The 23819-nt window shown below is 29.2% G+C and overlaps 1 protein-coding gene and 1 non-coding gene across 5 annotated transcripts; both read right to left on the minus strand.

Annotated features, from left to right (window-relative positions):
* Positions 1-7023: 7023 nt before the first annotated feature.
* On the minus strand, positions 7024-13080 carry LOC129293554 (uncharacterized). Of its 4 annotated transcripts, XM_054931572.1 has the most exons (6): positions 12901-13080; positions 12000-12085; positions 11763-11911; positions 11573-11646; positions 10664-10808; positions 7024-7918 (listed from the first exon to the last, which is right to left on the minus strand). In XM_054931572.1, exons 3-6 carry the CDS (start codon positions 11901-11903, stop codon positions 7160-7162), a joined length of 1119 nt encoding a protein of 372 aa, XP_054787547.1. In that variant the 5' UTR covers positions 11904-11911; positions 12000-12085; positions 12901-13080; the 3' UTR covers positions 7024-7159. The 4 variants fall into 4 exon arrangements, with proteins under 4 accessions (XP_054787547.1, XP_054787546.1, XP_054787549.1 ...); XM_054931571.1 differs by lacking the exon at positions 12000-12085; XM_054931574.1 differs by lacking the exons at positions 11763-11911; positions 12000-12085.
* A 1963-nt stretch (positions 13081-15043) lies between these two features.
* TRNAV-CAC (transfer RNA valine (anticodon CAC)) lies at positions 15044-15117 on the minus strand. The gene has a single exon. It is a non-coding gene; the product is annotated as a tRNA-Val (tRNA).
* Between the last annotated feature and the right edge of the window lie 8702 nt (positions 15118-23819).

Raw genomic sequence — 23819 nt, forward strand, 5'->3', positions numbered from 1 at the left:
CTCCCATATCAAAATATAAAAAAATTTTAAAAAAATTTATTCATTCTAAGCTATAAGATATTTATATAAAATTTTATTAAATATATTAATTTTAATATTATCTTTTCTCTTTTTATAATTAATTTTTATCTCTTATCTTTTCAATATATTAAATGATAGATATTTTTAAAAGTTTATATTTTTATTTTTAAAAAATATTATTAAGTGTATTTAATAAGATTTATTGGTATATAAAATTTTATCTAAAAATATCTTATAATTTAAAATGAAGGGAGTACTTCTTCCATTTTAAATTATAAAATATTTTCAGATAAAATCACACATACTAATAAATTTTATTAAATATACTTTATAATTTTACTTTTTTAAAATAAAAATATAAACTTTTAAACATATCATCCATTTAATACTTTATTTATGAAATAATATTAAAGAGAGAAAATGTAGAGAGAAAATGTATAGGAAAGATAATATTAAAAAAGCATCATTAATAAAACATTATTTTTATAAAAGTGTCTTATACATAATTCAAAAATTGGTTAGTTTTAATAATTTTTTCTGAAATTAAAAATACTAAGCAAATGTCCTTGTGATTAAGCCATATTTTTCTATAATTTAATAATACTATCATTTAATGAAAGATATTTAAGAAAGATATCATAGATGTTTCTTAAAAATTGTTGTTTTGCTTATGAAGGAATCATATGGGAGTGTTGATTGTATGAAGGGTTCAAAGCTTAATGACAAAAATCACATGGAAAAAAATTACTCCTAACTAAACATAACAATAATGTTGGAATACAATTTTATATAATGATAAATTGTATTTTGATCTTTATTGTAAAATATTTTTTGGAATAGACGAATCGTCTTCATTATAAATTACTTGATGAGATATTAATTAATTTTTTTTAATATTACCTATATTTAAAATTATTAAGTACTATCTCCATCTTAAATTATAAGGCAATTTTGGAGTTAATTTTGTCCTAAAATATAAGATAATTTGATAAAAATAAAGTTTTATTAAATGTATTTTTTAAATATTACCCTTCTTTCCTTATTATTCTCCCTCTCTTTAATCATTTAAGTTTCCCTAACTTTTTTTTGTTTCAAACAAATAATATTGTAAAATGTATTTAATAAATTTTATTGATATATATAATTATATCCAAATTTGTCTTAGGACAAATGAGATATGAGAAAAAATATAATGTAAATATAAAATTTTTCCATTTAAATATATATAGGTAAAACAGAAAATTATTTGATTTTCAAATAAAATCAATGACTTAACATTATTTTTTCAATTCCAGTAAAATGGTTAAAAACGTATAATAAGAAGTAAAATGGTACAAATTACAAATAATCTGTTTTAATTTTTGTGAAGTACCTTCCCAGAGTCTCGCCTTCCTCACATGTGGTTTCGACTTTGGAGTCTCCTTTTGCTTTCCACAACAAACAAAACTGTATTTAACAGCCTTCAGATCAACCACGTTTCTCAATTATACATATAACACCAAATTACGTTACTTCCTTTATGCTTTTCCTCCCTTCATTTTTGAATAATATGCTTACTATATATAGACATATATATATATATATATATATATATATAATTTTAAAGTGGCAATAGAATCACAAGATTTTTTTTAATAGATAAGCGCGTTAAATATATTATTAAAATTTAAATAACGATTCTTATTTTTCTTTTTCAATTGGAGCTTCCTTTTATATTTCTTGCTTCTTCCCGTCAACGCAATGTTTTTACATCTCCAGTCGGTGTGTGCAGACCTTTTCTTGTATTTTTATCTGATCATCTGACTATCTGAATGGCCTGGCCAGATTCAAGTATTCTTGGATTTAATATAGGATAGTTATTTAAAAAAAAAATCATATTCACATGAATCCGAATGTGAAGCCCAAACCCCTATTTAAACAGTGCTAATCATTTTCACTAAGATAAATACCCATTGATACTACTGCCTTCTTTTATTAGTAATGTTCATAGTCCAATATATATATACTCTTTCCGCTTCAAAATTATAGGCGTCTTTTCTAAGATAAAATATTTAAAAACATAAGATATTTTTTTCAATATACAATTAATAGGGTTCTCCTAAAAATATCATTAACCAACGGTGTGTTTAATAATTTTTTTAATTGAAACATCATATTAAATAGGGTGTATTTAATGAGTCATTACGCTAAAAACAATTGACACGTGTTATGAAATTAAAAAACTAAAAAATGAAGATATTGGAAGACAAAATAGAGAAAAGATAATGAGAGAATTCTTATAAATTACTGTACCTTTCAATACAAATAATGTAATATCTTGATTTTTAGATAATAAAAAAATTGTGCAATTTACTTTTATTGAGGATAAAAAATGATAATAATAGAAATTTTTATTATTTGAGATTATTTAAAAATAATAATATAGTTAGGCATTTAATTATGATTTAAAAATTTAAATTTAAAATCACATAAAAATATTTAGTTAAGATATAATTTTAAAATTTAAAATATATGAATAATTTTGTGTGTGTGTGTAAGTAACGAGAGAGAGAGAGAGAGAGAGAGAGAGAGAGAGAGAGAGAGAGAGAGAGAGAGAGAGAGAGAGAGAGAGAGAGAGAGAGAGAGAGAGAGAGAGAGAGAGAGCGAGAGAGAGAGAGGTGGAAGGTTCTTTTAGATCCCACATCGGTTAGATGTGGAAAGAAAAAAGGTCTCGTCATGTATAAAAAGGAGAGGACATGTAGCAGGAGTCAAAAAGTGGCTGAGATGCAATTTGAAAAAAAAATTACAATAATAGCATAAAAGTTTGAATAATTAAATTTAACTTTTAGTTTTTTTAATAATTGTGGGACTCACAATCTTATTTTTACATTATTTTTTCCCATCTCTCTCTCCCTCTCACATTGCTCCTCCAAATTTCTTATTTAGATTAGTATTTAAAAAATTATTTAATTATAAAATTAATTTTATAGTTATTTTCTCAATAATATTAGCTTTCTAATGACATGATTATTTTGTAGAGAAAATATTTTGATTAATATTTTTTTATAGGATAGTTAATCTGATGATATGACAGATTAAAAATAAATGTTGAAATTATTAGGGATATAATAAATATTATATAATATTTTTTTGAGGTTGAAACTCATATTTAAAAATTTTTGAGTTAGACTCTAGCTCTATATGATTGAATTTATATTGAATTTGAAATGTAAGGATAAATTTCTAATTATTAAATATTTATTTAAGTATGAATAGGTAATTCTAAGGCCATAGAATGCTGATTTGAGGCTTCAGGGTAATTTCAAAATTTTTAATTTATTTTTGGATGAATTTTTAGAATATAGATTGATGAAATTGTTATACTAAAAGTGATTTAAGACTTAAATATAGTTTATTAGGATATGAAAATTCTAGAAAAGAATTTGAAAAGTTCAATGAGGCACAATCCTTAAATTAGTGTTAATATGGATCTTAGGCCTAAAAATTTCTAACTCTTTAAATTAAAGTTATTTATTAATTTTAATGTGAAATTAATATATAATATTATGGAATAATTATGTAGATTATATTGACAAAGATAATGGTGAAAAAGGAGTTGTAAACGGGAACTTATTATTCAAAATATAAGGCAACTATTATTAATGTGTTATGATGGATGTGTGTGTGATTGGTTATGTATTGTTTTGTTGTTTGAAAAAATTATAAATTATGAATTATTAGAAATAAATACTAGAATATACTTGTTTGGAATTATTGCCAAATGGGTTAAAAATTTATTTATTTTTTATCATAATGAGATATTATTATTCAATTATATTTTTGTTTGGATATTTAAATGATGCATGACTTGTTAGAATATTTTAATATATGGTATTATTAGAGATTTTTGTCTGGTTAATTATTATCATGTGGTAAGCCCTCATTAGACCCAATGAGTGGCATGTAGCTTGGTCCAACTCACCTTTAGCCGGGTGATTTGGCATCCAAGGATGGCGAAAGAAGGATATAAGGTGTAGTCATGCAATTAAATATTTGTTTGGTTTATTTGAAAATATTATTCGATTAAATGTTTTTATGTGCCCACTTAGCAATCATATAATTAGTTACATTCACATGCATTATTACATATTAATTTTTAGTTACTAAGACTTTTAAATCTCATTTTCCATGGCTAATATTTTTACAGGAGCGAGTTTGGCCGAGAAAACACCAGAGGCGTAACTTTGGTGTATAAGACACCATCTTTTACATTGCTTCTTATTTTGAATTATGCAATGTATCTAGTACCAACTCAGAACATATCTTATTTTATGGAGCATATAGACTCTAATCCTTTTTATTAACTGCATTTACATGACCAAGAGAATCATGTCTATCCCTCTTGATTCTTGACTTGATTTGAATATCATGCCATAAGAATCCTGTCTGTCCCTCATGATTCTAATTGCTTTTTGGAATATTAATAACATAACCAAATTTACTTGGAAGCATTGAGTTTTGAGTAAAAAAGTATTTATAATATGAACAAGTTTACATCCTATAATTATATTCTATGAAGGATAAGTGTTGGATTATGGTGAATGTTATGCAGACTCATTTTGGATATTGTTAAACTAGTATTCTTTAGGAAGTGTTAGTACTTAGTAGTTAAATAGATTTACGGTATATTGTCTTGGATATACGTTTGGGTCACATAATAACATCAAAAATTTGTATTTAGGAATTGTTTGGGATTCTACCATCCTGGGATAGGCTTTTGTACCAAATGCTGATTTAAAAATTATTATTTTCTTTGATATGAATTGTTTTACATTATTTTCCATTAGGTAAAATTTTATTATAAATGTATTTTTAATTATCATGATAGAGCTTATTTATTATGTTAAATTCTTTTTACTATGATAAGCTATTTGTAAAATATTTTATTTACATGGTAAATTCTTTTCTACTATAGTAGAGTTTTGAAAAGAAGTTTTGTTATTTGTTATTATGGTAGAAATTTTTCTACCATGATAAGGATTTAATAATGTAAAAATAATTTATTGATCTAATAATTTGTGAAAAATTAGTTTAAAAATTTTAAGGTGTTACAAATAATATGCCCTATTTATAGGCATGGTTTTATATAGTAAAGATTACCCAAATGATAAAGGCAATAAATATAATGGTAGTCAACTCTCATAATGGTGAGAGTTTCATGGAAAAAGATAAAGATGAAGAGGTGAGGAAAATGACCATCCACTCTTCATTTAAGATTCATAACACTCCCTTTTGATGTCTATTATATAAGAATGTGCCTCATTAAAAATTTTAATTAGGAAAAACCTTATGGGGAAAAAACCTAGCAAAAAAAAAAAAATAGTGCATCATTCATTTACACTCTATTTAATGCTGCTTCATTAAAACTTTGCTAGGAAAACCCAATAGGAAAAAACCCTAGACAAGGGAAAAAAAGTACAATGTGTATTAACTTCCCCTCTTGACAGTATCAATTGATATCTTTGTCTGTGAAGTCTAATATCATGAGCAAACTTTTCAAATATTTTAGTAGGAAGTGACTGGTGAACATAACAACTAGTTTTTTTTTTTGGAACAAATTTGTTAAATGTTAATTTCACTTTTCTTTTGAAGATCATGAGTGAAAAAAAAAGTTGTGAAATATATTTCATTTTATCTCCTTTAATATACTTTTTTATTAATTGGGCAATACAAATAGTATTATCTTTATATATGATCATCATGATCATTTTGTTAGAAGACATACCATAAGTAATTTGTATGTGATGGATTAATGATTTTAACCACACATATTCTTGACTTGCTTCATGTACAGTTAGAATTTTTGCATAATTAGATGGTGTGGCTAATATTATTTGTTTTATAGATCACCATGAAATGCCTATACCATCATTTGTGAACAAATAGTCTGTCTGTGATCTATTACCATGAGAATAAAAAAAAAAAATCCAACATCTTCATAACCAATATGGTCAACTTCAATTACTTTGGAATAAAATAATACCATATCCATAGTATTTCTAAGATAATGAAAAATGTGCTTTAACTCCATTCCAATGATTTCATGTTGATAAAGAATTGTATCTCACTAGTAAGGTAACAACAAATGAGATATCAAGTCACGTGTGACTAGCAAAATACATTAGTATTCCAATTGCACTAAAATATGATATTTCTGAACCAAATAATTTTTCATCACCTTTTCCTAAAAGGATATGTACCCACTTTCAATGATCTTACAATGATTGAGGTATATAATAGATATGATCTATCCATATAAAATCATTTTATGACCTTTCTTGTATAAGTTTCTTGATATAAAAAAATCTCGTTATTCACATTTTTCATTTGTAATCCAATACAAAATTTTGTTTTTCTTCAGTTTTTTATTTCAAATTCTTTCTTTAAGAAATTTATAGTTTTTGAAAGCTTTTAAGTGTTCTAATAATATTTATGTCATCAACATATGCAACAATTATAACAAACTCTTTTTCAAATCTTTTTATAAAAATACAAGGGTAAATTAGATCATTTTTATATACTTCTTTCAACAGATATTCAATAAGTCAATTATATCACATATACTCTGATTGTTTCAATCTATATAAAGATTTATTTAGCTTGATCAAATAATTTTCTTAAAAACTTAAATTGTATGCTTCTGACAATTTGAATCCTTTAGAGAGTTTTATATAAATGTCACTATCGAGTGAGCCATACAAATAAGCTATAGTAACATCCATTAAATGCAAATAGAATCCTTCACTTATTGCCAAACTAATTATTTTCAATAAAAATTATTATTTTTTAAACAAAAATTGTAAATGTGCACAAATGTATTTGGTCCAAAATATAAAATATTGGATAACTTTTATAATTACTTTTTCAACCATACCCTTAATTCATTTATTATGCTTTTTGAAAAAGTAATATGTTAAAATTTTAATTATTATTAAAGCATTTATATAGAATATTTAATAAGTATACATTAAAAAGATATAATTTTTTTAAGAAATTAAAATGCTAACAAACATGTTTTGAAAGTCGTGAATTAATTACCATGCTCTTGATCCGAAGGGAGTATATGAGAAACTGCACACCAAAAGAACTCCCCTCCCTCTTACTTCTTCAAATTACATAGCCTCGGAGATCTTCTAACTGCCACCTTGCAGGAAGCACTACCAGAAACCCTAGCTCGCGAAGCCCTGCCCTGGAGCGTCGGATCTCTTCGGCAACCATGTCCTTGACTTTCAGGAGACCTTATAGCTGGATAACTCATCTTAGAAATGCTTCTGGTTATCCTCCTAAAGCTTAAGTTAGAAGCATCCTCTGAGTTCTCCAGCTCATGAACACTCGATATAGGGTTATTTTTCTTTGTCTCCAAGAAACCCGGGTTTTTATCGGTTCTTTTTCCAGGAAGGTCTTTACTTGACTTGGGAGAATCCATATTCATCCCAGATTGAGGACCGGGGTTTGGATTTTCACCTTGTGCTTCAAGTATAACATCTGAGATGACATTTTCATTATTGTGCATCTGGTCATCTTGTATATTAGATGTCCCAAGAATTGTATCCTCCTTGCCCTGGCATTCCCTGGCGTTCATTGTTATGTCATATTCCATGTTACAACCAGGCTCGGATTGCTCGGAAATATTCTGCGGAGATGTTTCTACTGCATCATTTAACAATTGATTCAGCAGCCAAGAACAATTCAGATCTCCTTTATTGGTTAAAAGATCTGCAATCTCGCCAGCATTCTTCAGTGGACAAGTACTTAAATCAAGAGGCCCAGAATTCTCAGTGCCATGTTGTTCGCCAACACCGTAGTATATGTACTCTTCCCAGTCATATGGAAATCCAAACAGGAAATGTCTGCATACCTGTACCGAGTTTAAAGGATTAAACGATCTGTAGTCTTATCATAATTATTGATCATCTATATTTAATCCCATGACTTTTCTCAACATGTTGGAGGGGGGTGAGAATAGGATGCTACATACAAATAAACCAGGCTTTAAGACAGCTATTCTAATTAAAATTTAACAGTTGTATACCATACAATCATGTACAAAGGAAAGGTTCAGTGATTACAATTTAAGTGACATATAACATGCTGATATCTTAACCTTTCAAGTACATTTTTAGCCAATAATTTTTCAAATAATCGAAAACCCATTTAGAAAACATTTAACATTCACACGTAAGCACATGCAAAAACACATACATGTCACCATCTGATACTAAATATATATTTGTTACTTGTTAAACCCAATTATACTCTAAAACAGTCCTCATGAGCTTGGAAATTAATTTCCAATGTATCAGGCAGAGAAAAGGTTGGAGGTGCCTGGTTGAAGTGTACAATTTTATGAACCATGGACATTATCTTCAAGTGTACAATTTTATCATGGACAAATCGTTTGCTCAATAGCAATGAGCTACACAGAGGTTCATAGCATAAATTATGCCTGGCAGGCATGAAAAGAAAGATAGTAGTTTTTAATTCTATAGCATATAGAACGGGCGAAAACTCCAATTAAACAAGATTATGTTATCCAACTCTTCCAAATAGTATGGCATCTCCACAGGAACATCAAATTCAACTCAAACCAAAAACCTGTTGCAACACTACTACTAGAATCATGGAACATGACTGACTGACTTGCGCATTTTATTTTCTCATTCCTTGAAACAATCTAATGTGAGCAGAATTCGTCAAGATATTGTGATCAACTGTAATATGGAGGTGCCCACATTTATTGTGCCCTGAATAGGATTACCTCCAATAGAAGAATACCTATGACCAATAAAAAAAATTGTAATATGGCATCACAAAATAGCTCTAAGTTGTATCGAAACTTGGCCTTTGGGTGTAGCACAGAAAATGAAGAAAAGTGAGCTATGAAAATCAGATTGAGCCTCTTCATCCAAACGACAGCCAACTTCTCATGATTTCAACATGAACTCATGTTTCCCTATATTAGAGAGCTCAGGTTCCTCAGGACGTCCCCTCTGAAGAGACAGCTTTTCTCACAGTTTTCCCCAATTCAATTCCTTAGCTTGGAAAATGCGTTGGGAAAGACATTTTATAAATTGTCCATGCTTTTATAAAAATTGTCAACGCTTTTAAAAAGTATCTATATATAATTCAACACCTGTAGACGAGAATCCACCAATTTACGTGTAGCACCAGATCCAAAACATCTGATAAGAACAAGACAAAGTAAAGCAGTGAGTGGCTCATACCATAGTTAAAACCATAACTCTTGGGATGGATGTACAAGTCCCCCCGTTAGAACCTTCTCCTAGCGTTAGTATAGACAAGAAGCAATTATTCATTTGTCAAATGAGCATTATCTCATTCACTTGCACTCTGATAAGACCCCCTCACTTGTCACTGTCAATGCTCACAAAAGTAAACATAAAAGAATGTCAGAAGGGCAGAAATGATGGGTTTAAAAGAAAATACAATGGGTAAGAACCAATTGAGGTAGAAAAGTAGGCGAGTGAAGTCAGGCAGTGTTTTGGTAGGGGCAATCTACTCTTTGGCTTTTTAAATCTGCATGTTCGTGTAGAAGGAGGGTGTGGAGTATTTTGGAAAATGGTGGTCAAGTGAGGAGAGTTCTGACTTCTTGAACGCCCAATTGGAGGTGGAGAAGATCATCTTTCTTCATCATTTTATCCTTCTATTTTGGTGGGTGTTACTGAGTGGCTTGTGTTTGCTTCATCCTTTGACCTTTCTGCTTAGTGGGTGTTATAAGTGAGTGAGTGGCTTATGTTTTGTGATTCTCCTCTGTGGATGTATTTTGTGCTGTTTCTCTGTAAGTTAAGCGTAGGAGCTTATGAGGGAGATGAGATTAGCTTGAATCATTATTTCTCTTGTAATGCAATTTAGATATTCAGTAACAGTATTTTCAGTCCCATTTGAAGTGTATTTTCTGGTTTTTGCTTGTTTTAAGCTTGTTAGAATATATGGTCCTATCAAACTCATAAATGACCCCGAGCAATTTTTCATTTCTCAAATGAACATCATCTCTATGGTCCCAAAAAAATGATCATTATATCATCCTGTTGCACTCACAGATAACCGTGATATAACCATATCCGTGGTCATAAATTGTAGTGATCCCCCAAGGCTTCCGTCTTCAAAAACTGTATATTCCCAGATGACAGAGTACTCTATAGTTGGTTATAATCTAGTCAGTGCATCTTCCTGAGAAAAGGTTGATCTTAACCCCTATATGATAGGGTGCTTTATAAATGGCTAGAAACCTGTAAGTGCATCTTCCTGAAAGCAGGTTGGTCTTTAACTCTCGGAGTTAAAAGCTATACTATTCTCTGCCCGCGAAGAGGGTTAAAAATTCTGCATTAGGATCTTGAGCAACAACACATGCTACGCTAACAAGTAAAGCCTGCATGCTAGAAGTGAAAAACCCTACCCCCATGTTGATATCCATTTAGAGAAACTGTGTCAAACCAAATTAAAAAATAACAAGAATTATTAAAAAAAAAGAAAAAAAACAGACATCACATCCATAAAGGTATCCAAAACTGTAAAGTTAAACAGTTTTCATTATCTGGTGAAAATAGCAAGAATTATTAAAAAAAAAAAAAAGTTCACATGCCTCAAATGAAAAGCCATTCTCATTTGTGTGAGATTTGTTTATGAAGCCAGTGATGATAAAGGTGATGCCGTCTTGTGTTTCAAGGATATTGGTCTCATGTCTCTTTGCAATGGGTGAAGAGAAAATGACCCTTTCCCCAAGCCTCCTGTATTAGAAAATCGAAAAAGAAGCTATGCTAAAACTTATGAAACAAGTGAGTCAGAGACAGAAATGGCACCATCATGATGCCATCACCACTCATACCTTTAGTACAGGCACAAAAGCTGATAGCGAGCATAATTTTAACCAGTCTAACATAATAAAACATGTTCAAATCATTTTGGAACTAACATTCACGGAACCATATTTCATGGAAACTAATTTATTACATCACTCTATGACTACAAGCATGTAAAATACATATTTCTTTTATGACATTACACTTTCCTTTGGCCCTTTCATTGCCATAAAAGGCAATCTTTTCATCATGCTCCAATGCAATTAAAATGCAATATAACAAACAAGTTACTGCACAGGAAATCTCACTAAGTATTGCAGAGGAAACAAAAACAGAAATGCATGTTACTTATATACTACAACCCTCCATTCCAGACGGAGAACTGACTTGAGGAGAAAACTGTAGCACTCTATTTTTCTCAAGATTGTAGATACTATAGTCCATTTCATCTCTACAAATAACAATATAACTTGTTTTCACTTGATTTATCTTGATAGTAAAGGAATGTTCTGATTCTCAGCTATATATTACCTGAGCTGTAATCTTAATCCAAGTCTAATTCCACGCTAAGACTGTTTTACTTTTCTAAAAATTTCATCTTTCGAGACATATACACCTCAGGAGCATATGTATATACACAAGCACGTGCGCACACACTTAATATAATATAATGAGTGAAATCAATCCCATACTCCATCGAAGCAACTCCTCCCACAGCTAAGCCTTTGCCTTGAGGTTTCACCAGCCACCAATCATGTAAGAAAATCTTGAAAAATGAACAATAAATCATTAGAAATCCAAACTACGAAAAAGAAAAAAGAAATGTAAGAAAGAAAACAGGTTCTTAGCATATTACATAAGTGGAAATAGATTGGTTCATACAGTTTTGTATTGTGAGGAGGAAATGGTCTTCTTGTTAGAGACTGGGGATTTAGGTGCCTGGGCTTTAAGGCTTGAGCCTGAATCCAAATTGGGTGTTTTTAATGTGAACGATGGGAGATTTGGAATTCTCTTCCTCACCATTCTGATCTCTGAAGTGAAGAAAAGAACAAATTCAGGTGTGAATAGAAATTCCATTTATTAGGGAAAAAAATTCAATTCAATTCCAATTAAACAAACCTGAAAAGGCGGAATAAATCAGGATTCAACAGAGCAAGAGAAAACTGAAGAGGCAACTAGTTGCGAGTACAATGCAGTATCACTCCCTGTATAAATTTTAAATGTTTATCTTAAGACCCACAAATCTTAAAGTCCAGAATTCCTTCGATCTTGCACTCTCTGATTAACACATTGGCTTACCATGCCTAGAGACAATTCATAATAAAAGAAGAAATATTTATTCAAAGCTTTGAAAAACATTTCCATATCCATTTTGGTTCACGTAAGTGAATTTTAGTTAAGAGAAATTAAAGGAAAAAGCAAAAGTTAACTCTGAAAAACTGCAGGTTGCATCTTTATGACAGACATATTAGAGCACTCACAAGAGTTATGCCATCTCCTTGAATTACAAATCTACAGCCAGATGACATTGTCAATGAACTGAAAAGTTTTTTAAGGAAGTAGTATTGAATGAGGATCTAGAATTGAAACCTAATATCATTTTTAATTGATAATTATATTTATAATATGAAACGACCATAATACCATAGGCGGACCTATACTAGATGCCCCCACCGAAATCTTTGAAATATGCATAGTTGATATAATGCCCTTTTAATTTTTGTTCCAGATACTTTGACACGACTCAAGCCAGGTCATTTACAATATCATACATCACAAATACCTTGAGAATTTTCCAAAATTGATTATTACATAAAATGATTAATAAACAGAATGCCAATACACAACAAATCCAACATTGCAAAACAACACAATTCAAATCATATAAGTCGCTAGTAATCAAAATGAAGAGGGAAGAAGTATAATAGCCAACTACACAGCATTCAAGCAAAAACTAGTGCAAAAGAAGTAAACTCAATATGTAAATATTGCCAAATTCAAAAGGCCCTAGGGTTCGAACCTTCTTCACTGCTTGCCCGAGAACAACTACGCAGGGCTGAAAATGGTGGAAGGCGTCCAACTCAGAGAGACAAATTGGAATCCGCCGTCAGCAATCAAAGTCGTCTGCCACCCCTAACGGCGACACAAGTGGGAAGCTGAACAGCGAACGAAGAGGAGCATTAGAGCGCGACGGGAAGAATTGAACTGTTGGCGGGAGAATGAAAAAAAAAATAAAAAAATCAGGTCTTTAATATATATAACCCTCCATTCAAAAATACAAAATATTTTAATATTTTAAAATATAATTATTATTATTTTTAAATAACTTTAATAAATAAATTATTTAATAATTATTTTATAATAAAATATCTTACGAAATAGAGAGACATATAAAAAATAATTTTAATTTAAAAATAAATAAATATTTTATTAAAAAGTAAAAGTTTATTAAAAATACCCTACATAAACTATATTAGTCACTTAACTCTAGTTTTAAAGAATTATATTTTATATCAATTATTATTATTTTAAAAAATTAATTTAATAAGTAAATATTTAAACATTTAAAAATTATAAGAAATTTAATTTAATAATTTTGACAAAAAATAAAAAAATAAATTTTGAATTAATACATTAATTTTTTTATAAAAATTTTATATGTATAAAAATTATTTAGAATACATGCTTTAATTATATAAATTTTCGATCATGAAAATTATTAATTAATGCCAAATTTTTATGATCCTTTAATAAAAATATAAAAAATTATAATTTTATTTTTTAAAAAAATAAAAATGTAAAACATTTTAACTTCCAAATATTATATTAACATATCAAACTATAAAGATTTAATTAAAATATAATAAATTACAAGAAAATAATTCAAAATTAAAGAAATTGTAAAGATTTAATTGATTTGCACCTCAATATTTTTATTTTCTTATTAATGTCATGTTTAATATCATTTATTAAGGGTTGGGGGAAATATTAAATCTGAGTATATATGGAAATATTTTTTGAAATAATTCACTAAGAAAATTTTAAAATTTCAAATATCCTCAAATTTTAAACAATGTATTATAAAAAATGACAAAAACTTAAGGGTGTGCATTTGGTTGGGAGGTTTTGAAATTTCTCTCTCCTCCCATCATTTGGTTGAGAAATTTAAAAAAAAAAAAGGGAAACTAAAATAATTCCTCACCTTCCCTCATTTTGTTTCCCTTCAAATTGAGGTTTTTTAAAGAGGAGTTAATTTTTTAATTATTTTATCCTTATTTACTTTTTAATATTATGAGTATACCTATGGCTTAAAAAACTCTCTTTCATATCAGAATGTGTCTTACTCCCAAACCTGGACTTACCTCATTAGATTTTTTTTAAAAAAAATTACAGGTTATCATATTTTATTATATATTTAAGGAATTTATTTTTTATAAAAAATTATTATCATTATAATTATTGGTTCAATTTTTTATTCACATATCAACAATATGATAGGATGAGAGTAAATCTTAAAAATTATTAAATTTAAAGTGAAGTATGAAATTATTTTTCACAAGGAACAATTAAAAAAATTAAACTAATGTATATGAATAAAATAGTAAATTAATTATTACCTCTCCCCCTCTCCTCTCCTCTCATAAACTAAACAAAGGATCATTAAAACTCTTTCCCTCCCATCCCTTCTCACAAAACCAAACAACATAATATTAAAACCCTCCCCTCTTCTCCCCTTAAATCAAACACACCCTAAAAGATCAGATAATTATATTTAAATATGAAGGAAGTACCTAATACTCAAGTTTAAAATTCTATGAGTATACTTATTTTTGGGGATTTAAGAGTTTATTTATATCTTTTTTATTTTGCGAACAAAGAGTTTATCTATATCAAACCGTCACCCGTTCTTAATTTCTTAATTAGACTAAGCAGTTCATATTAATAAATTATCTATTTAAAAATCTTAAATAACTTTACTTTAGAAGGTAAAAAAAAATAACTTTATTCTATCCTCAAACTCATGTATCTCTTTTATTCGATGGAGACTTAATTGTGAACCAAATTTCAAGGTGACTTAGAAAAAAAATATTAATTAAAAACATATCAATTTTAACAAAATATAATATTCTTATATTGTAAATTGTAAATTCATAAAAAACATTTGTCTGAGCCCGGGTTCGAACCGGGGACCTCTAGTGTGTGAGACTAGCGTGATAACCAACTACACCACCCAGACAGTTTCTTCCTTTTTCTTTTAAATAAGAATCATCAATTATCGAGGATCCACATGATTATCGCAACAGATGATAGCATACGGTGTCCGATGGAAAATAATTGTTTTGAATCTTGATCATATTTATTAAATTAAAACATTCAAAACTTTCCAAAATTTTGACACAATTGTACAAATTCTCCTCATTTTTTAAATTTTAAAATTAATTTTTTAATCATTTATTTTTTTTAAACCACATAATCCTCTACTGTTGTTTTTATTTATTTTATTAATAAAAGTTATTACATCAAGAAGAAAAGACACGTGGTATAATTTTATAAAGATTTTATCCACATTTTTGTTATCGGTGATGAATAGTTTTCTTGTTAAAGAATAAATTTTTATTTATATGATTCTTTCTTAAGGTGTGTTAAAAAATAATAGCTAAAATATATAAAATTCTTCTAAGTCAATTACACAAAACCACCCTCACATTTAAAAGTCCAAGATTAATCTATCTAACCTTTTTTATTTTTACCATTTATATAATTAACATATCATATAACAAAAAAAACACCTAGTAGCTTATGTGACATATTATGTAAGCTAATAATAAATTTATAGAGTTTTTATCTTTTTTTTTGTTATTAATGGTGCATATTTTCTTTGGAGATCAATTTTTATTTATATGATTCTTCCCAGTTGTGTTAAAAAATAATTGAAACATTTTTCATATCAAGTGCTGTCATTAATCTAATGTAACAAACTCTGTTAATAAAATAACAAAATCGTAGGGGTTTTGGAAAAAATAAAAAAATTAGAGAAGTTAATTTTAAATGTTTAAAGATAAAAAAAATTATGTGTAACTATATTAAAATTTAAGATAGTTTTGTATATTTTAATCCATTTATTACATCTCTGTCACTGTATAATAAAATAAATTATTTTTTATTTTAAAACATTAATTTTAAATTCATAATTGATTATTTTAACATGTATATATTGAGTGTTTAGATTTAAAAAAATATGATTTAAAGTTTATAATTAATTTTGACATATAATATATTTCACCCTGAACTATCACAAGATTGAATTAGCAAAAATCATTCTTTATATCAAATCTTGAACTTGATGTAATTACATCTTTGCATAGTATTATTAAAAAAAACTTATATACATTAATTATAACTCATTGCTACATATATCCAATATAAAAGCTGGCTCAATCCCACTTAAATTGATATTAACATTAATATATTTAGTGCAATTCATGATGTCCCCCGACATTAATAATATACCATCACGTGCACGCCACTAGCTTTCCATTATCTTTGGGGATTTCTTTTTTCCTGCTTTTCGTAACAAGTCGCTAGATTTGCTACTTATTTCACACTATCGTGGATAAGTATATGATTGGAGATGACTTTTAGGTTTTAGCATTTGTCAAATGGATTTTCTTTCTTCTAAGTTATGTTGCTTCTGTATTTGGTTTTATAGCAATGTATTGGACTATTTTGGCAATATTATTAAACTAAATTGGGAGAATGAGAAAGTAAAAGTCTGAAAAAAAAACAAAGAAAATTAATTTTAGTTAAGTCCCAATAAAATTATCTAAAAAATAAGTTGCAAATGTTATTTAAATAGTCGCAAACATGTCCCTCAATTGCAACTTGAAAACTTTTAGAATTTAAATGTTTTGCTTGTGATTGAATTCATGAAGTTACAATTATTTGAATCAATATCTAAAACAAAAATTTCTTTAAAAAATTTTGTTAAAGGCCTAACTATCATTAATTCCCTGTGTTAAAACTTAATTATCATTTTTCCAACTAGCAAATTGGTGCTACAATTTCGATGTTCGGAATTAAACTCCCCTAATACATTTTTTCTTAATTTTGATTTGCCATACTTGTCACAATTATAACACCATATAATTTTTATTTGATGAAATCTGGGTTATTTAAATTTAGTCAGGCGATTCATATTTAAAATTTTGAATATGTAATTTTTTAAATGATAATTTATTTTTTAAAATGATAATTATAATATTATTTTTATTTTATATTATGCATCTATTGAAATGAAATATTATTTAAAATATAATAATGAAATTAAATTAAATCTAAATTAAACAGTCTAGATTGATGATCACCATACATGTTCATCAATGCAATGGGCATGAAATGTGATTTCTTTAATATTCACACTTAAAATTAAAGTTGAAACCTTTCCTTGTTAAATCCCTTTCATTCAATATAAATATATAGAGATTTTTTGGTTTTGTTCTCATTTTTTGTCTTTGAAAACTATTTTGTAAACTAAGTTTTAATTTTTTTTAAAATAAAATAAAAATGCATTTGATTATGTTAATTTAAAAATAATTTTAAAATTTAAAAAACTGCCTATTATGGTGGTCACCAATGGTTGATGATGGTAACCTATAATAGTGATTAATTATGACTGAAGATAATTTATAATAATCAAATGTAATGTATTTTAAAAATAAAAATAAAACAAAAATATCTCTAAATTTTTTATTTTTTAAAAACAAAAAATAATAACAGTTTTTAAAACATTTAAATACAAAAAATTTATCTAGACAATTTTTTAAATTTTTTACTTTTAAAAACGAAAATAAAAAAAGCCTTAATCACAATTAGTTTTTTTTTTTTTTAAATTTTTAGGTTTGCTACTCCAAAGAAATAAGATACATATCAATTTCATTTTTTTTCTATGTGTTGCATAATTTAAAGCCGTCCCTTGTTTCTTTCTCTAACTAGTAAAGTACCCGTGCGATGCACGGGCTATATACAATAATTTGTTTAATAAGTGACATATCTATTATTTACGATGAACTAAAGTTTTTATAAATAAGTGTCAATCTTGTAGGAAGATTTTTCTTAAAAGAATAACTTGTAGCATATTATCTTTAATACTCCATATCATCATAAATATAGTGAGGCTATATATATCATTTTTGATGTTAAATATGCATATTAGTATTAAGTCAATGTAAAAACTAAATGAATACAGTGTGAATGGATACAATAAGCATATTCATAAAAATTTATAATCAATTAGACCAAATTATCAAAAACTTCCATATAAACAACATTAGAAGTTTTGTCTGTGGATTGACCATCCTCATTAAGAACCAATATTTTTAAACCTTTCCTACTTTGAACACGAGAAACAACAACATATAACTGGCCGTGCGTGAAAACAGGACGAGGCAAGTACAAACCGACATTACACAGCCCTGGCCTTGGCTTTTATTAATGGTCATTGCAAAAGCTAGCATAATAGGAAACTGCCTCTTTTCCAGAGTAAATGGAAACCTAGAATCAGATGGACACATAGCAATATGAGGTATGCATACTTTCATCCCTGTAGTTGACTCAGACATTTCTTGAGCTTCAATAACATGTTTTCCAGTTCTTGTAACTATGAGACGTGTACCATTACACAACCCCATAGACTTATCAATGTTTCGCATCAAAATAATTGGGGCACCAACTTTTAATCTTATTTCATGATTTGGGAGTCCTAACATTGTAATTGAATTTAGAAAATCTATAGAGTGCAAGTCATCGAGTGAATTTATGTCCCCATCATCTTTTACAATACTATCAGAACTCAAGTAGACAACTTCCTCTCCAGGTATCATGGATAACATGTACTTGTTTACTTCTTCAACCACAGCCAATGTAGGGGCTAAGATAGCCCTATCTCTAAAATATGAAGAATTATTGACATTGTTAAGGAAATTTAAAAAAGTTGAATCAACAATAGACTTTATTAGATTTTCTAAACCATCCAATAACAAATTAGTTGGGATCTTAATATCCGCGGATCCTTCATTAACTCTAGCCACAGTCCCATCACCAATTGAGATAATCTACTTAGCAAAATTTTGAATATCACTGTTAGATGCCATATTATTTATTGCCATAAGTCTCATGTTTCTTGTTAATGTAAGAAGTTGACAATTATCCCATATGTATGAAGAGTTAATGGTAGCAAAAACAATCTCTTTTCTAGATCCACCTAGAATAACAGGAAGGATCTGCCTGAAGTCTCCACCAAACACGACAACTTTTCCTCCAAATGGAAGATTGGCAGCTAATGGGTTACTAAACTTTAGAATATCTTTTAAGCTTTTATCAAGAGCTTCAAAACAAAACTTGTGCACCATTGGAGCCTCATCCTATATAATTAATGACGTGTGAACTAATAATTCAGCTAAGTTACTTCCTTGTTTTATGCTACATACAGTGTCTTCTGTCACAGAAAGTGGAATGCAAAATTGTGAGTGAGATGTTCGTCCTCCTAGAAGCAATAAAGAAGCTATCCCACTTGATGCTACATTGAGAACAATTTTACCTCTCGATCTTAATGAAGCAAACAGTGTCTTCCAAATATATGCTTTCCTAGTACCACCATATCAGTAGAGGAAAAAAACTCCTCCTTTGTTAGATGCAATAGCACTAATGATTTTATCATAAATTATCTTTTGCTCAAGTGTTAGTGTCTGTAGCAACTTTGCCAATTTAGTAGACAATGCAACCCTATCATAATTTAGTTTATTTCTTATTAGCCTGTTCTCACTTACATCCAAGCTTGACATGTTAGGTAAAGGCATAGGCTCATAATCTGTGAGACTTTTTCCATTAGATTGAAGTATTTTTTCAATCTCAATCAATGTAAAGTTGTGTAAATCAGCATCATCTAATTGTAATCCTGTGAAAATATTGTTGTTACATCAGCAATATTATTTGATAATTTATATAAACTTTATTACTACTATTATATTGTAGAAAAAAAATTAAAGAATGCAAATGTAATTACTACATACCGTGGTGTCCAGTAATATTTCTTTGCCTGTACACAATATCATCTAATAAGAAGACCCATGTACTATCCCATACAACCTCTGGTCGAGAGAAAGAGTTACAGATAAGAGCAGTACAAAACAGCCTTCTTAAAAATTGTCCAGATGCCTATTGGCTTGCTTCTATAATGCCATCAATATATTTTTTATCATCGTCTAATAATCCTAGTGCATAACAGGCATCTCTAAAAGTAGGGTAGATGACTCCATCAATGGTACGTATACTCTTATATGAAGTACAGCCTTTAATGATAGTTAGCAAGGTACGCAAATAATACAATTCACCACTACCTGGAGGGGTATAGTATAATCTTCCGATTGAAAAACCCTGCTTCCTAGGCTGCCACTCACATAAATCTTTCTTATAAACAAATTTAGTTAGGAATTCAGGATATGTTAAGCCCTTAGCGTCATCATTATCCTCATCATCATTAGTATTAAACCATGCCTCAAGCATTGTAGTCTTTCTTGTATTGCGATTAACAGCTGAATCTAATGGTTCATCGTCATCAAATATGACATTTTGTTGGTTAGGCAAGTGGAAAGCTAACCTTTCAACAGATGGTTTTCTGTAATTGATATCAAAAGCAAATATTCTCCATACAGATTCACAAGGAGACAAATATCTACAATCATAATACAATTTAATCTCATCATGGATTCTCCCAGCAGTAGGGTCACACAAATCAGTAAAAAATGCGGCTGTAACCCTATCATGTCCTTTTGTCACATACTTGAAAAGATATTTAATTGGCTGAGCTTGATTGCATCTTTCAATATTTATATGAGCATTATACTTTAGCAAAAAATATGAATTATATGGTATTACATACCTGTTGTCCAAATCAATGCCATTTCTTGTTATTATCCTCCCATTGTCTAATCTCCTATATCGTGGGTAACCTTCTTCATCAATAACCGTGCTAGAGTTGAATGACTTAGGATAGTGTTTAGAGCATTTGCCATCAACCATACATGGTGAATTAGTATTTATCGACCCATAAGGACCATGCATCATAAAAGAACTGACTGCTTTAAACAGCTTTGGATTTTCATCCTTATTTGGTATCTCCGCTGAAATCACCTTATCAACATCCTGAGATGTTGGAAACTTATCCTTATTGCACAACCAAACCAAAATATGTGCATGTGGGAGTCCACGCTTTTGAAATTCTATTGTATATATCACTGGAAAAGAAAGAGTAATTGTACTTAGAAACAATTTTTGTTATATTAAATGGAAAATAAAGATAATAAAAAATTGATATTATAATGTTAGTGAATAATAAATACCTACTTTGACCTTTCCAAAAATTTCATTCTTACGAATGTCATTTACCATCATGCCTAACTTAACCTTAAAAATACGTGCTAATATATCAGGACGATCTTCTGCTTGAAGATTTGTGAAATCTAGGAATCGAGAAATCTTAAGCCATTTTAGATTGCATGTGAAAGTTATAAACAAATTTGGATATCCCGCCCACTTGCAAATCGCCATTGCATCTTGGTAATTTTGAACAGTATAGTGAACACCACTAGTAAATGATGATGGAAGGATGGAAGGATGATTCTCTTACCCACTAAAGATGGATTATTTTCATCCCTTAATACAGCATCTGCAAGACCTTTGTACAACTCTGAATTTAATTTCTTTTGATTGTGCCTTACAAATGATAATCTTTGTGACTCAACCATTGTATACCCATCAACTAAGAATTGTTGGAACAATTTCCCACCTCATCCAATTAATGAATGATTAATATCACGATCTTGAATCATATATGCAAAGTATTCCTATAGTGATACATAAGTAACTTTACCTCTCAGCTTTTCAACATTATGGGGAATATCCTCTCTATACCCGTCCTCACAATATGGAAATAATAAAGGATACTACATTGGTAAATAGAGGGGATGCTTTTCAGATATACGCTCCAGCAAGCCAGTCTTATATTGTACAATTATGTCTTGACCAGCTTCGGTATAATCAATGTCACCAACAATCAATGCTGCAACTTCGTTTGATGTGGTTGGAAGGTTGTATCTCCTACCATCTGTATGACGTTTATATATCAATCGGATCTTAACCTCTTGTGAATCATTTGCACCTATCATATCTCTTGCCTTCATGTATGTTTGCACAAGAATGTTGCATGAATCCAACGTTCTCCTTAATTCCTCGACAATATCATGGCAGCATAGGTCCGTCTCATTACTTCCACTGCAAGCCATATAAAGAACTGGTTAGTTAACTTTAAACATTCACATGGCTAAACCTAAAGACCATTGACAAAAATCTATGATTATGAAACTCACTAAACAGCCCTCATCCTATTTGAAATCTCATTGTTTGTGTCATAAATGTAAAGTTGAGCGAATCTAGGAGGTGCCCCATCTATTGGGAGGACACTTCCAATAAGGTGAACATTTTGGCCACTCATTATATATACGTATAGACCATGACCATCATTTATCTGTCTATCTATTTTACCCACTATTGATGTGAATGCAAACATCATGTTGTACATCCTAATATTACTGCGAAAATTTTTACTCCGACGGTCCCCATTATTAAAAAGTTCATATAATGATTCAGGTGGCATCTTAGGTTGAGGTAGCTCAATCTTTCCTTAGAGACAACACATGCCAAATGATGGGCAAGATTTGTTGGCATCCTTCTTTAACCTCTCATTAGACCAGAACTTCGCGTGGCAATATTGACATGTTTGAACTTGATCTCCATCATCATAGTAATCTATACATTATAAAAATAATATCAGAGGTGGGCCAATATCGGTACTTATGCTAAAACAAAAATAAAATATTTAAAATAAACTTACCTTGCTCTAACATTGAGATATATGCAGGATAATTAGCTGAAACAACACACCCATTACTTTGATCATCTATAGAAGAACTTGATTGACAACATCCTGTGCATCCAACATAGCCAAATTAACAACGAAAACCCTTTTGAAGGAAAGAATTGTAGTGCATTTCAAATATATATACTTTTTATCCTCTTTGATCTAGCTAGTTGTTGTTGTATTGAATGTTGAGTTGAAGGAACACCTGAGATATTTAATTTATCATTAATACAACAAAGCATATTCAACGACGAACTTAATATGCCAACTGAAGGGTTGATTCAATATTTTATATATAAACAAAAAAATGAGTGATCACTGACCATTAGAAATATTTGACAGTGGAGAATGTATCAACACATCCAAAGGCAATCCTTGACAGTCATAGTTATTTTCCCCTATACTTAAATGTGTAAGGAACAATCAATCTAGACTTTCAAGATGAATATACACATTACTACTAAAAAAATTACAAATCTAAATATATGCCATACTCTTCCTACTAATGATATCCATACGGTGACGCCGTGCATTAAGTTGGGCTATGCTATTGCTTGTTTGCAATAATTGCGGATCATTTTCACTATCATTTGAACTCCTATGCCTTGAGAAATGCATAATCACACTCACTTTATAAGTTGAAGTTGCAAGTTAATACTTTACATACAATGACTACATTTAAAAGGGTCACATGTACTTGTTTCCTTGAGAATTTGTTTACGATGCTGTCGTGCATGAACCTGGGCTTCATTATTTCCTTGATGTAATAAATTTACACCTTAAATAATCAGATAAATATTGAATGAGAATAATAAACATGTTTCATGAAAATTAGTGATCAAATATGTGTTAGTATAAAAAGATATGATACTAAGAAATATATCACAAACCATTCGAGATATCTAACAATGGAGAACGAAGCACCGTATCACTTCTCAAGCCTTGATGGTCAAAGTTATCTTCAC

Source organism: Prosopis cineraria, unplaced genomic scaffold (assembly GCF_029017545.1).
Source record: "Prosopis cineraria cultivar Desert tree isolate PC_DT_omini unplaced genomic scaffold, ASM2901754v1 PC14, whole genome shotgun sequence".
Taxonomy (NCBI): Eukaryota; Viridiplantae; Streptophyta; class Magnoliopsida; order Fabales; family Fabaceae; genus Prosopis; species Prosopis cineraria.

Excerpts from the sequence above, each read along its gene's own strand:
- LOC129293554 (XM_054931571.1), bottom strand. The coding sequence starts at position 11,903 with ATGGTGAGGAAGAGAATTCCAAATCTCCCATCGTTCACATTAAAAACA. Across the intron at positions 10,809-11,572 it reads GGAGGAGTTGCTTCGATGGA|GAGGCTTGGGGAAAGGGTCA; the intron begins GTATGGGATTGA and ends TTTCTAATACAG. Across the intron at positions 7,919-10,663 it reads AGAATGGCTTTTCATTTGAG|GTATGCAGACATTTCCTGTT; the intron begins GCATGTGAACTT and ends AACTCGGTACAG.